General features: G+C 35.9%; 1 protein-coding gene across 1 annotated transcript; it reads right to left on the bottom strand.

Moving 5' to 3' along the window:
• Nucleotides 1-9,393: 9,393 nt before the first annotated feature.
• LOC149241327 (uncharacterized) lies at nucleotides 9,394-9,948 on the bottom strand. The gene has a single exon (XM_089370512.1). It carries the CDS (start codon nucleotides 9,946-9,948, stop codon nucleotides 9,394-9,396), a length of 555 nt encoding a protein of 184 aa, XP_089226638.1.
• Nucleotides 9,949-13,321: the final 3,373 nt, after the last annotated feature.

The following is a 13,321-nucleotide window of genomic DNA, read 5'->3' as shown; positions in this document are numbered from 1 at the left end:
GACATGTGGCAAGATGTGATTAGCGGAGGGAAATGTGTGGGAGGTGATGTAGTGACCGTTGGTAGGAGTGGAGGAGCGATAAGTAGATTTCGGAGGGGGGGCGATGGTAAGCGGTTTAGGACGAGGGGGTGTGAATTCATGAGAGAGTGCCACGTTGCGTGGGGCCCGGGAAAAGAAATACCACTTTTCGGACCCCCCCCCGGCATTAACATGAAATGGGACGAGGGGGTGCGAATTGGTTTCCCTGCTATTGATCTGGGCGGGGAAAATCATGGTCGTTGAAAAGTGCCCTTTGGATATTACAAAACGACAAAACATCAAATCATCTCCCGACGTAAAAATAAAACTCAAGTTTAATGCTTATTACATGGCGCTAATCATGTTTAAATGACATGATTAGTTTATTTTTAACTAAAATAAATCAATCAAAACATGATTAATAATCTTAAAGGCGCATTTGATCAAGCATGCCCTTTTTATTTCCTAAAGTAACTCGTAACCCTATTCTAGTGCATAAAATACCATTGACCAAGATTAAATGCTTTGGTCACTTTTTCCACTAATCTATCATATCTTCTAATTTTAACCAAGATTAAATAGTTTTGTTGAATTATTTTCTAATCCTAAAACATAAATTTAAACATTTTTGAAAACAAATCTCTCTCACTCTTTATTGTTGTGCAAACTCCAGCAGTGCCATAAAAGTTAAAACCTGCAATTCTATTTGGTGACCACATTATAGGAACCTCGTGGTTCCTTATAATTTGTTCTGCATTATCATGGAGAAAAAGTTAGAACACATCAGCCAGAAAAACAATTATTTAATACTGTATATTCCTAAGTCTAACCTAGTGACCTATCATATCTTTATGTTTAGGCTTGTAGATGGGAGTTTGGGTATCACATCCTTTTGATTTTTGTTAGTTTGCTTCTGTGGGTTGTTTTGCATTCTCAACTTTGGATTTTGAAGGTGTTTTTTTGGCAATTCTGGCTTTCCTCAGAGTGGTACTCGGTCTGGCAATTAGAGAACTCTGGGCTTGTCTCTTACTCAAGCCTGGAAAACTTTGACTTATCCTTTTATATTTGTTTTCTCAAGGGATTCCTTTTGGATGTTTGCCATGTATACTCCATTAGGGCAATTATGGGAGCTTTGGGATATGGATTACCAGGAAGTTCCATAAATGCACAAAGTTTTGTGAAGGCATGAAGACTTCATTAACAGCAACAGGACATCTATATTCTTGGTAACATCTAAGGCCCATGAAAAATGAGCGCTAATGAATTAGAATAAAATGGCTATTAGATAAAAATAAAAACAATACAATGCCAGAATCTCACAAAAGAAATGATAAAAAGAATTTGACTCTTGCAACACTTGCCAACTTCTGTTTGCCATTTTGACTGTAAATGAAGATTATAGAAGTGCTCAAAACCACTTATGTTGCATGCTTCAAGACATCCTAAATTAAAACCTAGGTTAACAAAGAAAATCCTCCATAAGCTGCATACATATGACAAGTCAGTGCTCCAAGTACTCTGGATGTAACAAATTTAAGGATGTTCAATTTGAACTGGTGATTTTTGGAAAAATTTTAAAGTCGTGAGTGATCTAATTATAAATTACAATTTACTTGCATCAAAGCAAAGAAAACAAATTAGACAAAACTAAAAACCTGCAACATTTTACATTGGATGCAAAGAGGTACACCTTAAAAATCAAATAACTAGAAAGCTTTAAACAGTCTACATTAAAACGACATGCATCTTAAACTCCACTAGCCAAAGCTAGCCACAGACTTGACAATCCATAGATTCAACCTACTATCCATCACGAGTTGACATAAGAAAATAAGTGATATAAATATATGCCGTGTGAAAAGCCTCCCATCAAAATTGGGAACAAAAATTGTAACTTAATTTGATAAAAATTAACTTCTGAAATATAGGCTCAATCTTAACAGTTACTATCTCAAGCAGAGCAATCAATCTGCTAACTTATGCAAAAACAAGCAGAACTTTTGAGAGTGCACACCGTGAAAACTTTGGTTGGTAGAATGAGGGTATTAGCGCATAAGACACAAAATAGTCATTATTTGCAATTATTTACCCACTAGACATGATCATAATCAGGAATCTATAAATTTGCTAAGGCTTCTCACCTGAAAAGCGATTATACATGACATAAAAAGGACTTGAAGTATGAGATGATGGCACAAGTTCGGACACTACTAATAATGTTCAACCAATCCTGTGGAAGTAAGTGTGATTGACGGTTTCAGAATAGGGCAATCACAGAAAGAAACAACAGAAACATTACTAAAATCAAATTACCAAATGTGCCTCAAATTATGGACAAGGAGGTTGCACTTTCACGCTATAGGGGACAGGGCAACTAGGGTAAAGTGCAATTTCAACTAAAGGAGGATCTGGTTATGATGGGTACCTAATACATTTGCTTTCTAATCCTAACGTACTCATCCTAGTCTACAATATATCATGTATTTTTTAAATGTATTATATTAAATTGCATTAGTAGATTTTGATGTTGAACAATGGATGTATGTCAAACCATGCACCAGGCCTCAACTTCTCCAATGGCCAGAAGCACACTGGGCAAGGTGAAAGTCTGGGTGATTTTGACCAAAATATGCCCATGTCATACCAATAGCTTAGCCAAAGGAAGTGCATCAGGTTAATGGTTTGCCCTTGAGAAATGTTGCTCAAAGCAGGGATGAAGCGGGTCTGTTTTTTGGAAGCAAAGCGTCGGAAGTGTTATTTTCCAAAAATTGTCAGAAGCGAAGCGACGTGTGTGTGTATATATTATATATTTGCATTTATATTAAAAAAACATCCAAAATTCCAAATTAGTTGTAGAAGATATGAAAACATGCATATTTGTACATAAATCAATATAAATATGGCATCCATTGTACATCAATGATTAATTATTTAAGAATCAACCATCTAGAATCTAGATTCCTCTCCTCTTGTCTAGTTTTTGCCTCTAGTTCAATTCTTTAGGGATATTAGTCAACACTGCCCAATTTTGATCAAACGTCTTAATCCAAGCCTTATAATATGGTAGAGAAAGCTTAACATGCGTGATCAATGATTTTGACTTGAGTGAAGGGTACACCTTTGCTAAGGCCATGGCAAAAGGGTTCAACAATCAACACAAAACACTGGGATACATATAGGGCTTGGTGCTCTTGATTAAATGCCAATCACCTATCCTCATACATGATATAATCTAATGAAATGCCACAATCCCGTTGATCCTGAAATCCAGAAAACTGTTAAGTCTGCTAAATTTTGAATGGGTTATGAAATGCTATTTTCTCCATATGAAGTCTAATGAGGTTGGAAACACTCTCAAACATAGTGAGTCATTTCATGGTAATGTTAAAAATTTCTAATCAAGTTTAAAAGGAGGCAATTACAAAAAGAGCTATTATATTAGTAGACATGTATGTAATCCCATGTCAATAACACTATATCATGGGGCCAAATTCCTGGAAGAAAAACAACTACACTTTGGCAATGTACGAAGACCATACTAAGGCAGCAAACTGCACACCTATTTTTCAAGCATGTTTGAGTGAATTTCAAACTACTAACACCCACTGAATATGACAGAAACAACAAAATTCTATGACATCTTTGGAAATGCATTATGGCCATTAATAAACACCAATTTGAAAAGGGGCACAACCTTCATCTTCTAAATTCCAACACATGAAAAAATATAAGTGGCCAATAGGACCTTATACGACTGTAGTGTGATTGCTAAGAATGTACGGCCATCAACATTTGACGATAGAAGATGATCAATTCTTATATTTTTAGCATAGAATAGACTGATCCATCGCTCCACTAATAAATTGTCCTTTCAACTTTGAGGCATGCATGAGATTCCAGAGTAGAAAGTACTTTGGCTAGATGGTAGAAATGACAAAATAAAGTTACTCAATGACAAGCTGAAAAGTTCATCAAGCATATCAACAAAATGCATCGATGGGTGGAAGTGGGCATTGTAGAAGACTCAGAAGTATAAGGAATCTCTTGATAAGCAACGAGTCAACCACAATATTAAGCCAAAGGAAAAGAATGGATGAAGGGATAGAATTTTAAATTGAAAAAAAACTAATATGGACTATTTCAAATTCTGAAGCAAAGTGGTAAAAGTGCCTTCAAATTGGATCTATCACAATACATAGTCATTCTTCCATTTTGTTCAGTGTGGATAAACTAATTGTTTTGAACCATCAATGTTAGATGTATCAACCTTTCAAGAAAGACACCATTCTACAAGTCAGGGAGAATGAACCAAGAACAACATGCAATAAATACACTAGATTTGAAGACAAGGACAACTCCATTGAACTAGCAAGTGGTTTCTCGAAGACCAACTCAAGTCTCAAAAGAAATTCCCTCATTTGGTGGACCAGATGATGGAGGAACACTATCCTCAAAAACGAGAGGTTTGATCTCTACCTGATTGACGTGAACAAGTTCACCAGCTGACCTCAACAGTGAGCTGACATAACCATGCCTTCCTTCACCCCTCCCCTTTAAGAATAGACATTTGCAATTAGAAATTCCCATTGACCAATGAACATAATATTCAGAAACATTGTCTACTATCTTCTCCCTATTTTCGTATTTTTGGATTGAATGTTATCTATAACAGTGACGATAATCCCTTTGTAATCTTAATCGCAACTACTCTGATGAATCACGGTTGGAATATCTCACATCCGTTCAAAAGAGGCAGGGGAACTAAATGTGGTTGCATATTCTCTCATCTTCAACCTCCCCGTTCTCTTCACCCCTCGAAGATGTCATTACCGGGAATGATATCTAAAAAGCTCCATTCTAATTTTTAGGTTGCCCATTTTAGGCTTCTTGGTCGTACGTTGACTTCACACTTCGAGAAGATCCTTCAAATTCATGCTAGCCATATAGTTCATCTCGATGATCCTCAACGTCAGGGCATGTTCTCAAAAGCAGAAAGCAAAGACTATCCATCACATTTCTTGTGAGGAATGGGTATGTAAGCTTTTGACCCTTATGGAAGGCAGAGACTGAAGAGAATTTTATCTTTTTTAAGTGCTCAATCTATTATATCAGGACGCAATATGATTTCCCTTCCAAGGATTTGAGGGAGTTTCCATCCATGTTTTACAAATACTTCGATTGGAGATGTTTCAATTTGCTCCTCAAAGAGGTGGTCACCTTGAAAACTCTCTTGAGTACAATGAAAACTGCATATATTATTTTTTTACTCCCTACAATGAACGATGATTGCATGGCCGCTGCTACTACAGATATTACACTGATATTCATGACAACAGTCGTAGAACCACTAGACATTGCCCTTTCACAATAATTACCCAGAAGTAAACCTGTATTTGGAGACCCAATCTGTAGAGAGGAATAGGCCCCACTTAGTTTCCATTCCATCGTAGAGGACCATGCTGTGATCATATTACCTCCTCCGCGTCTTCTTGGAGGAATTTTCAATTGAGGCAATTCAACTCATTGGAAAAAATAGACTTCCTGTGGCCTTTATATGGTAAGAACTAGTTACCTAGCTCTAAATAGACATAGTGGTTCTAAAGAAGTTTCACCGTTTAAAGAAATCATTATGAAATTCCATGGTTACTCACAGTCATCCTAGAGCAATACTAAGAGGGCTGACCTCCTAGGAATGAGTGCTATTTTCTTGTCATTTGATTATGATTTTTCCCTGAGGGCTTAAACATAACACTATGTTTATTTTAGGCACACACATTCTCACCACGTCTTCAGACCCAACCACTTACAAATTTCAGATCATCACACTGTAGAGTCTAGTGATGCTCAGCATACAACACAGCCAGTGGGATGCGGTCATTCTGGTTCCTCTGCAGACCATGATCCAGGCTACATATTTCGTCAATTTGTACCAAATTTTGATTTCTGATAAAACGACATGATGACTGAACTTGTGGGTGGTTGATACTCCCTCAGCATAAGAGTAAGCCTAATTATTTAAAATGCCCGTCAAACGAAAAAATAGCAAAAGCATTTCTGCATGATCTACAAGGGGCAAAATCAGAGAACATGACACTCCAAACATCAATCAGAGCCCATAAATTAAAAACAAGGGTTTTCAATATCTAGTCATTTCTTCTTGAATTGAATAGTAATAAAAATGCCTGCTCTGATTTTTCGGAACTGTAGAACCAACCCAGATTGTTTTATATTCAATTCAAGGCACCACACCATTTTTCATGTATCAGAGACAATAAATTATCAGAGACAATACCCGCTTCCATAACAAATTGTCGTCGCCTCTCAAATTTGTATCTCCATCACAATCAACTGAATGGAAAACTGCCAGCAAGTTTAGGCAGGCTACAGAGCTTGGCACACCTCTACCTTACCACTAATATGTTTGAAGGCGCTATACCAAAACAACTTGCAATGAGCAGGGACAGTCTTATTTAGGTTGATCTATCGAATAAACATTTCAATGGAGAAATACCATGGGAATTGGGCAACTGGAGCGGTATTTCAATGACTTCATTTTACCAAAATCAACTCACAGGACGCATACCCTCATGAAAATAAAACCCAAGAGAGTACTGTTGACGTCTCTACTGGAGAAAACCCCTGTGATCGGTCAAAGAATTACATACCTGAATATTTTCACCTGGGAGCAAATATTTCAGAATTGAAATGAGAGAATTCATTTCTTTACGCCGATGTCTTTCAGTCATTTTGTGCTTCCTTTTGTCAGATGGGACCGAACCTCGAAACTGCCCATCATTTGGACAATTAGAACTAATTAGAACTGTAGAATGCGGTCTTTAGAATAGGAATCGAAAAACTAGAATGATTGGATGTGGTTGCAGAGTTGCAGCCATCGACAAAATTACATAGGAGGGGTGATGGGTATCCATGACACCACGATGTCTGCGGGCTTGCCGCCAATGTCAAGAAAACGTCCATTGCGAACAGGAACTTTTCATCTGGCTGCTACGCCTCTTGATCTGATCGAAGCCTCAGAGAAGCCGCTATAGGTAGAGATCCCAACAGATAATCCAAATATTTTTGAAACCGATTCAAATTAAATTAAATTGGTATTTGATGATGGTTGGGATCAACGATCAAATTTCATTTAATCGTCTAACATTACAAATCCACGGTCAACAATAAGACACGGCATCAACTGGGCCAATTCATTTCAAAGGGAAACACCTTATGGCATAAAAACGCCTTACGGCATAAATATATATTTACATTTATACCATGCTATATAAAATTCTCTTAAAATAAATCTCCATCTTTACCACATTTAATGTGTATCTACGGATCAATCTCCACAAATAAAACAACAATAACCGTGGCATGTATAATTTTCAAAGAATACAAAACCCAGCGCTGGTTGATCGTGTTACTTAATATAAAGTGGATTTAAACGTAAATAAAGCATGGCTTATATTTAAATAAGTAGTATATATAATTAATTTTGATAATAAATTTTGCAGTACATTGTAATAATTTTTTTGTTAATTTAGTTTACATAAATAAATGAAAATTTGAAATTATTTAAATTAAATAATTTTACATTTATTATTCTTGAATTAATATAGATTTATTTTAACTTTGAATTTATAAAGTATTGAGAAGGATCAAATCTCTTGAGGTGAGTGTAAAATTTGAGAAAAAATTTGCACTTTAAAAGATTTGAGACCTTTTGGCATTTGATAGATTTGGGATTAAGATGGATCTCTGCAAGTTTATATATACACACATAAGATATCTAGGCTGGATCCATCTTTCCTCCCGCTCTACTCTCTCCCTTCCTCTCTTCTCATCTCTCTCCTCATCTCTCTCAAGTTCGCTCTCCCTTTCTCTCCCAACTCCTTCTGTCTCTCCCCTCCTATTTTTCAATATTATTAAAAAAATTAATTTACAAACATTTGATTGGACCATAGCTTGAACGTGTTGTTGCAACCTTTGCACAATATAATGCCATGTACACTGCCTTACATATTTTATGCCATAATTTATGGATATGGTTGCAATATTCATGCATGGTTTTTTGATATTTGTGTAGTGATTTTTTATTCTTAAGTTAGAAAACATCCAAAAATAAAATACTTGAAAATAACTTATACTCAATTAAATAACATATCTACCATTAATTACTTCCCACCATAATTTAAACAAGTATTTGCATAAAAATAGATAGGAATAAGATGCAAAAAATATATGTACATAAGTTACTTCCCACCATTATTTACGTTATGCAGTAGAAAAATTGTAAATGTGTAGACTTACTAGTGGATACTACACACAAAAATTTATGCAAATTCCTCTGTTTGAGTAAGCAGTTTACTTATCCACTTCAGATCACATCTCATTAGTTACTACCAAAGCAAGACTATATGTTGATTTGTCTATCAACCATTATTTATTTACCATTGACCAATATAACTTATAATTATTTATATGACTTAATTTTTAATTTGAGATTGAAGAATAAACTCCCTACTAAAAAATTACAAAATAACAAATTAAATTTTTAATTAAACAGAATTATAAATATTTATATTAAATGAGCTACACCTTAGATCATCTTATCAAAATTACATAAAAATAAAATAAAAATAATTAATAATTATAATTATCAATTATAATAATTTTTTTTATTAATAATTAAACTACTTTAGATCATCATAAAATAAAAATCTTTTAATCAAAATTACATTAAAAAAAAATAAAAATAATTAATAATTATCAATTATCAATTATCAATTATTAATAATTTTTTTTTTATTAATAATTAAACTACTTTAGATCATCATAATATAAAAATCTTTTAATCAAAAATACATTAAAAAATAAATAAAAAATTAATAATTATCAATTATCAATTATTGATAATTAAATTATTTTAAATCATTTTAACTCCGGACTACCAAGTTTTGAAAAGAATCAAATCTTTTAAATTGTAAACAATCTTTTGAAGTGAAAAAAATTGATCTTTTAAAGTGTAAAGATTTTAAAACATCTTTTGAAAAAAAATTGAGCTATTTAAAATAAATCTAGTCTATTGATTATTTAAAATTTGGGATCAACAAATCTCTTATATTTTTTTTCAGAAGAAAAAATACTATAAGGATTATATTATATAGATGATAATACAGAACTGATATGTACAAAAACTGGAGGATCATATTCCTTGGATTATGTACTCGTTCCAGAGGGGATAAGGAGAGAGTTCCAGCTTCATTTGGAAGACATTTAAATACAAAACAAAAATATTAGACTATCCAGCCTGTAGGAGATAGGAATATCCAAAAATATTGACCATATAGCAAAAACAAGAGTCTGCAAGCATTATATGTCGGGCATATAGAAAGGTTGGATCTCATATGCGCAGGAATCCATTGTGATGACCAGATACCAATTACCAATAGGAGAATGCAACCCTTTTTTTGACATAACATCCGCTTGATCATTTTGGTTGCGTTTTATATGTGCAATAGGAAAAGTGACAGAGTTCCAAAGAGATGCGATCCTATTCAGCCATCCTGAAAGGCAATCATTTGTTATTTTCTGCATTCCCTTCACATGATCTATGATGGTTTTCGAGTCCCCGTATACTTTTATAGGTCCAATATCCATGAAAGTACAGAAAGAGAGCAGACCATGCAGGGCCATGGCCTCTGCCTTGTTATTAGTCCCTTTACCACCATTCCAGAAAATGGAGAAATTTAGATCTTTTGAAATAGCTATGAAAACACCACAAGCGCAAATGCCATCCTTTGCCGCATCGTCAAAATGTGCTCTTGGAAATGAGAGCGGCAGAAGGGCAGAGGAAGCCACCTGATGGTTTTTCTTCTGAGGCATGATCTGAAGGAAGGAGATGTAATAAGGAATGATCTTGTCCATGATACTTCCAAAGACCTCACTGCTATTTTTTATGTAATTTCAATTGCTTCACTAACGTTATTAGTCGATAAATCCTTTGGAAATGTTTTTAATAGTAGATATATCCTCTTGGAATGTTTATTTGTTTTTTCACAAGAAAATATTGGACATTGATTTATATGGAAATCAAGTTTACATATTAGAAATCTGCTAAGTTCATCAAAAGTCAAAAATCACCTATAGCCAGATTGGCAATAAATCATCCCACAGGGATCAATAGAGAGGATATATCTGGGGACCAGTGCTAGTGAGATACAACAACAAAATAGAGGATATATCTGGAGATCAGTGCTAGTCTTAAAAGAGATACAACAACAAATATAAAAAGAGTTTTCATTTAAAAAAAAGCACTGGAAGTCCGACATGCCGAAATGCTCCACGAGACATCAAAGAAAATATATGGCATGTAGACATAAATAGGGATTTGTCCACCATACGAAACCATGTAATGCGAAGCAACCTCACCCCCATGGAATCTGTCAGGAGGACTGAAGACAACTTGCTCGGAAAGACTAGAACCATATGTACCCCGAACCCTTGTGTAGACCTTCTTTTGACTGGCCATCAGCCGAAAGGTTATGTTCTTGAGGAATATGTGAGAAGGAAAGCAGAGGATTGAATTTTGTTACTTTGTTGATCTAGTTTGTAGTGATTTGCCACACATAGATATATTTCTCTCCACACTCAACCATCTGGCGCAGTAGAGGTCCCCAAAGGCTTATGATCTTTACCCTGTTGTTCGTACCTACACCAACATACCAGCAAAATTTCCAGAAGTAGTTTGTGCTGATGGTAATCCACATCCGCATATAGAGTTTTGTGTCGCACCGTCAAAATGACCAGAAGGATAATAGAGTGTGTTATCCATGTTAGCAATAAGTCTCTTTGACTTTGGTGTTAGAATTTTCCTATACTCCAAGAAGGAGGCACAATTGTATGAAGCAACCCGAACATGGCTGAATGGTCTGTCCTCAAAAAAAATTGCACTATGACCCTTCCCCAATCCCCAACAAAAATGAAAAGGGATAGTTCTGTTTTCTATATGCCCATTGAACCAAAATCTGAAACATGTTTCAATTGAATTATATGTTTGATTCTCATGTATCTCCAGCATCTGTAGGACATATATCCAGGTTCTTTTTGAAACAGGACAATCAATGAAAAGGTGTAGACCACTCTCTTCCATTTCTTGACATAAAAAGCATCTACTCGAACCCTGCAATCCCCATTTACAGAGATTGTCCCATGTCAAAATTCTATTTCTCTGGACAAACCAGCCTAGGAAAAAAAAAAAAAATTGTGGTAAATGTCATTTCATTGCTTTTGAAAACCAACATTGTCCTCATAGCCCCTACAAGATGTGTAAATATGATTGAAAAATTCCTTAATAGAAATATGACCATTTGTAGGGGCGTCATACCAGAAAACTGTGTCTACTTCTTCATGAAGTGTGATGCCAACCTACGATAAGTGCAAAATGTATATATCCCAGATTTCTGCCTGACCACCACGGAGATCCAGAATCCAAATGGGTAAAAGGTCGAGGGGGTCCCAACCCTTCATGATCTGCAAGAAACAATATATATTTCTAGAGTTTAAATGTTCAGTATTACCTTTGTGGATGTGTTTATCTCGAGCAATTCCATAAACCCTATCTATTTCAAATGGGCAGGGGAATCGCATGAAATGAGTCAAGGTCATTCTATAGGCCTTGATAGATTGTCATTGCAATGGAACCGTTACCAAACAGGATTTAGGTGTATTAATGGGTAATGGGAATATGGTAACGGATAGCGTGTAACAAACAAATGATAACGGGAATAGATGTGGGCGAATGATAGATGGACATGTGGCAATATGTGACTAGTGGAGGGAAATGTGTGGGAGGTGATGTAGTGACCGTTGGTAGGAGTGGAGGAGCAATAAGCAGATTTCAGGGGGGGGCGATGGTAAGCGGTTTAGGACGAGGGCGGTGCAAATTCATGAGAGAGTGTCAGGTTGCGTGGGGCCCGGGAAAAGAAATACCATTTTTCGAACCCCCCCCCCGGTGTTAATGTGAAATGGGACGAGGGGGTACGAATTGGTTTCCCCGCTATTGATCTGGGCAGGGAAAATCATGGTCGTTGAAAAGTGCCCTTCGGATATTAAAAAACGACAAAATGTCAAATCATCTCCCAACGTAAAAATAAAACTCAAGTTTAATGCTTATTACATGGAGTTAATCATGTTTAAATGACATGATTAATTTATTTTTAACTAAAATAAATCAATCAAGGCATGATTAATAATCTTAAAGGCGCATTTGATCAAGCATTCCCTTTTTATTTCCTAAAGAAACTTGTAACCCTATTCTAGTGCATAAAATGCCATTGACCAAGGTTAAATGCTTTGGTCACTTTTTCTGCTAATCTATCTTATCTTCTAATTTCAACCAAGATTAAACAATTTTGTTGAATTATTTTCTAATCCTAAAACATAAAGTTAAACATGTTTGATCATGATTAAACACAATTTATTTCAAGTGGCATTTGAGCTTTGATCTAAAAATCACTCTTGAGTGACCTCAGTTAAGTTATTAATGAATGAAGGTATTACAGACTCATGTGTTGGTGTGTGTGTATGTCATTTTAGGCAACGGATCGATCAGATTGCAAAATACACAGACATTGGAAAATGGAAAACAGTAAGAGAAACACAGTAAGCAAATACAAGAACACAACAATTAATAAGGAGTTCACCCTATTCTCCAGGGTTACATCTCCAGTCCAAATTTCAGTGGTGGCCTTCTTTTATTGTGTCTTTAAAGCAGAGAATTACAATGAGGAGCTCAATTTGAGTTTCCTGAAACAGAATTGCTTGGTAGGGTGGTTCTTGGATTCCCCATGCCACTAGAGTGCACAGACTCTTTTCCTCTCCAAGTCTTGACCTCTCTAGTCTTTAATGGGAGGAGCCCAATGTGGTACTCAATTCCCAACAGATCCTCTCAAGGATTGCTTGAACCTCTCAAGCTGTTTGTCTGCTCGATGCTGCCTTTGCTACAAGTCAGTTCGGCCCTCTGTCTTTCTGCTTTTTGCTTCACTGTCTCTTCTTTTCTCTGTCTTCGTTCTCTTCTCCTCTTAGTGTCCTCTGTTTTCTGTCTGTTCATGGCTTTAAAGCCAATCTGTCTCTGACTATTCACTTCCTCTTCCACCCCCGTCGGATCGCCTACTGCTGCTCGCTTGGGGTTCCCTGTCTCTGCATCATCGTCAATGGCTCACTGGGAGTGGCCACTTGTCCTCTCGCGAACTGTGCCATCTCTTTCTCGTCGATTCGGTTTTTCGGTTACACTGTGGAA

This window comes from Pinus tabuliformis, chromosome 8, assembly GCF_031772625.1.
Source record: "Pinus tabuliformis cultivar Carrire ecotype Pingquan chromosome 8, CPIR1, whole genome shotgun sequence".
Classification (NCBI taxonomy): domain Eukaryota; kingdom Viridiplantae; phylum Streptophyta; class Pinopsida; order Pinales; family Pinaceae; genus Pinus; species Pinus tabuliformis.
The sequence above is the reverse complement of the archived record's forward strand: the minus strand, read 5'-3'. Positions and strand labels throughout refer to the sequence as shown.

Coding starts and splice junctions, on each gene's coding strand:
- LOC149241327 (XM_089370512.1), bottom strand. CDS start 9,948: ATGGACAAGATCATTCCTTATTACATCTCCTTCCTTCAGATCATGCCT.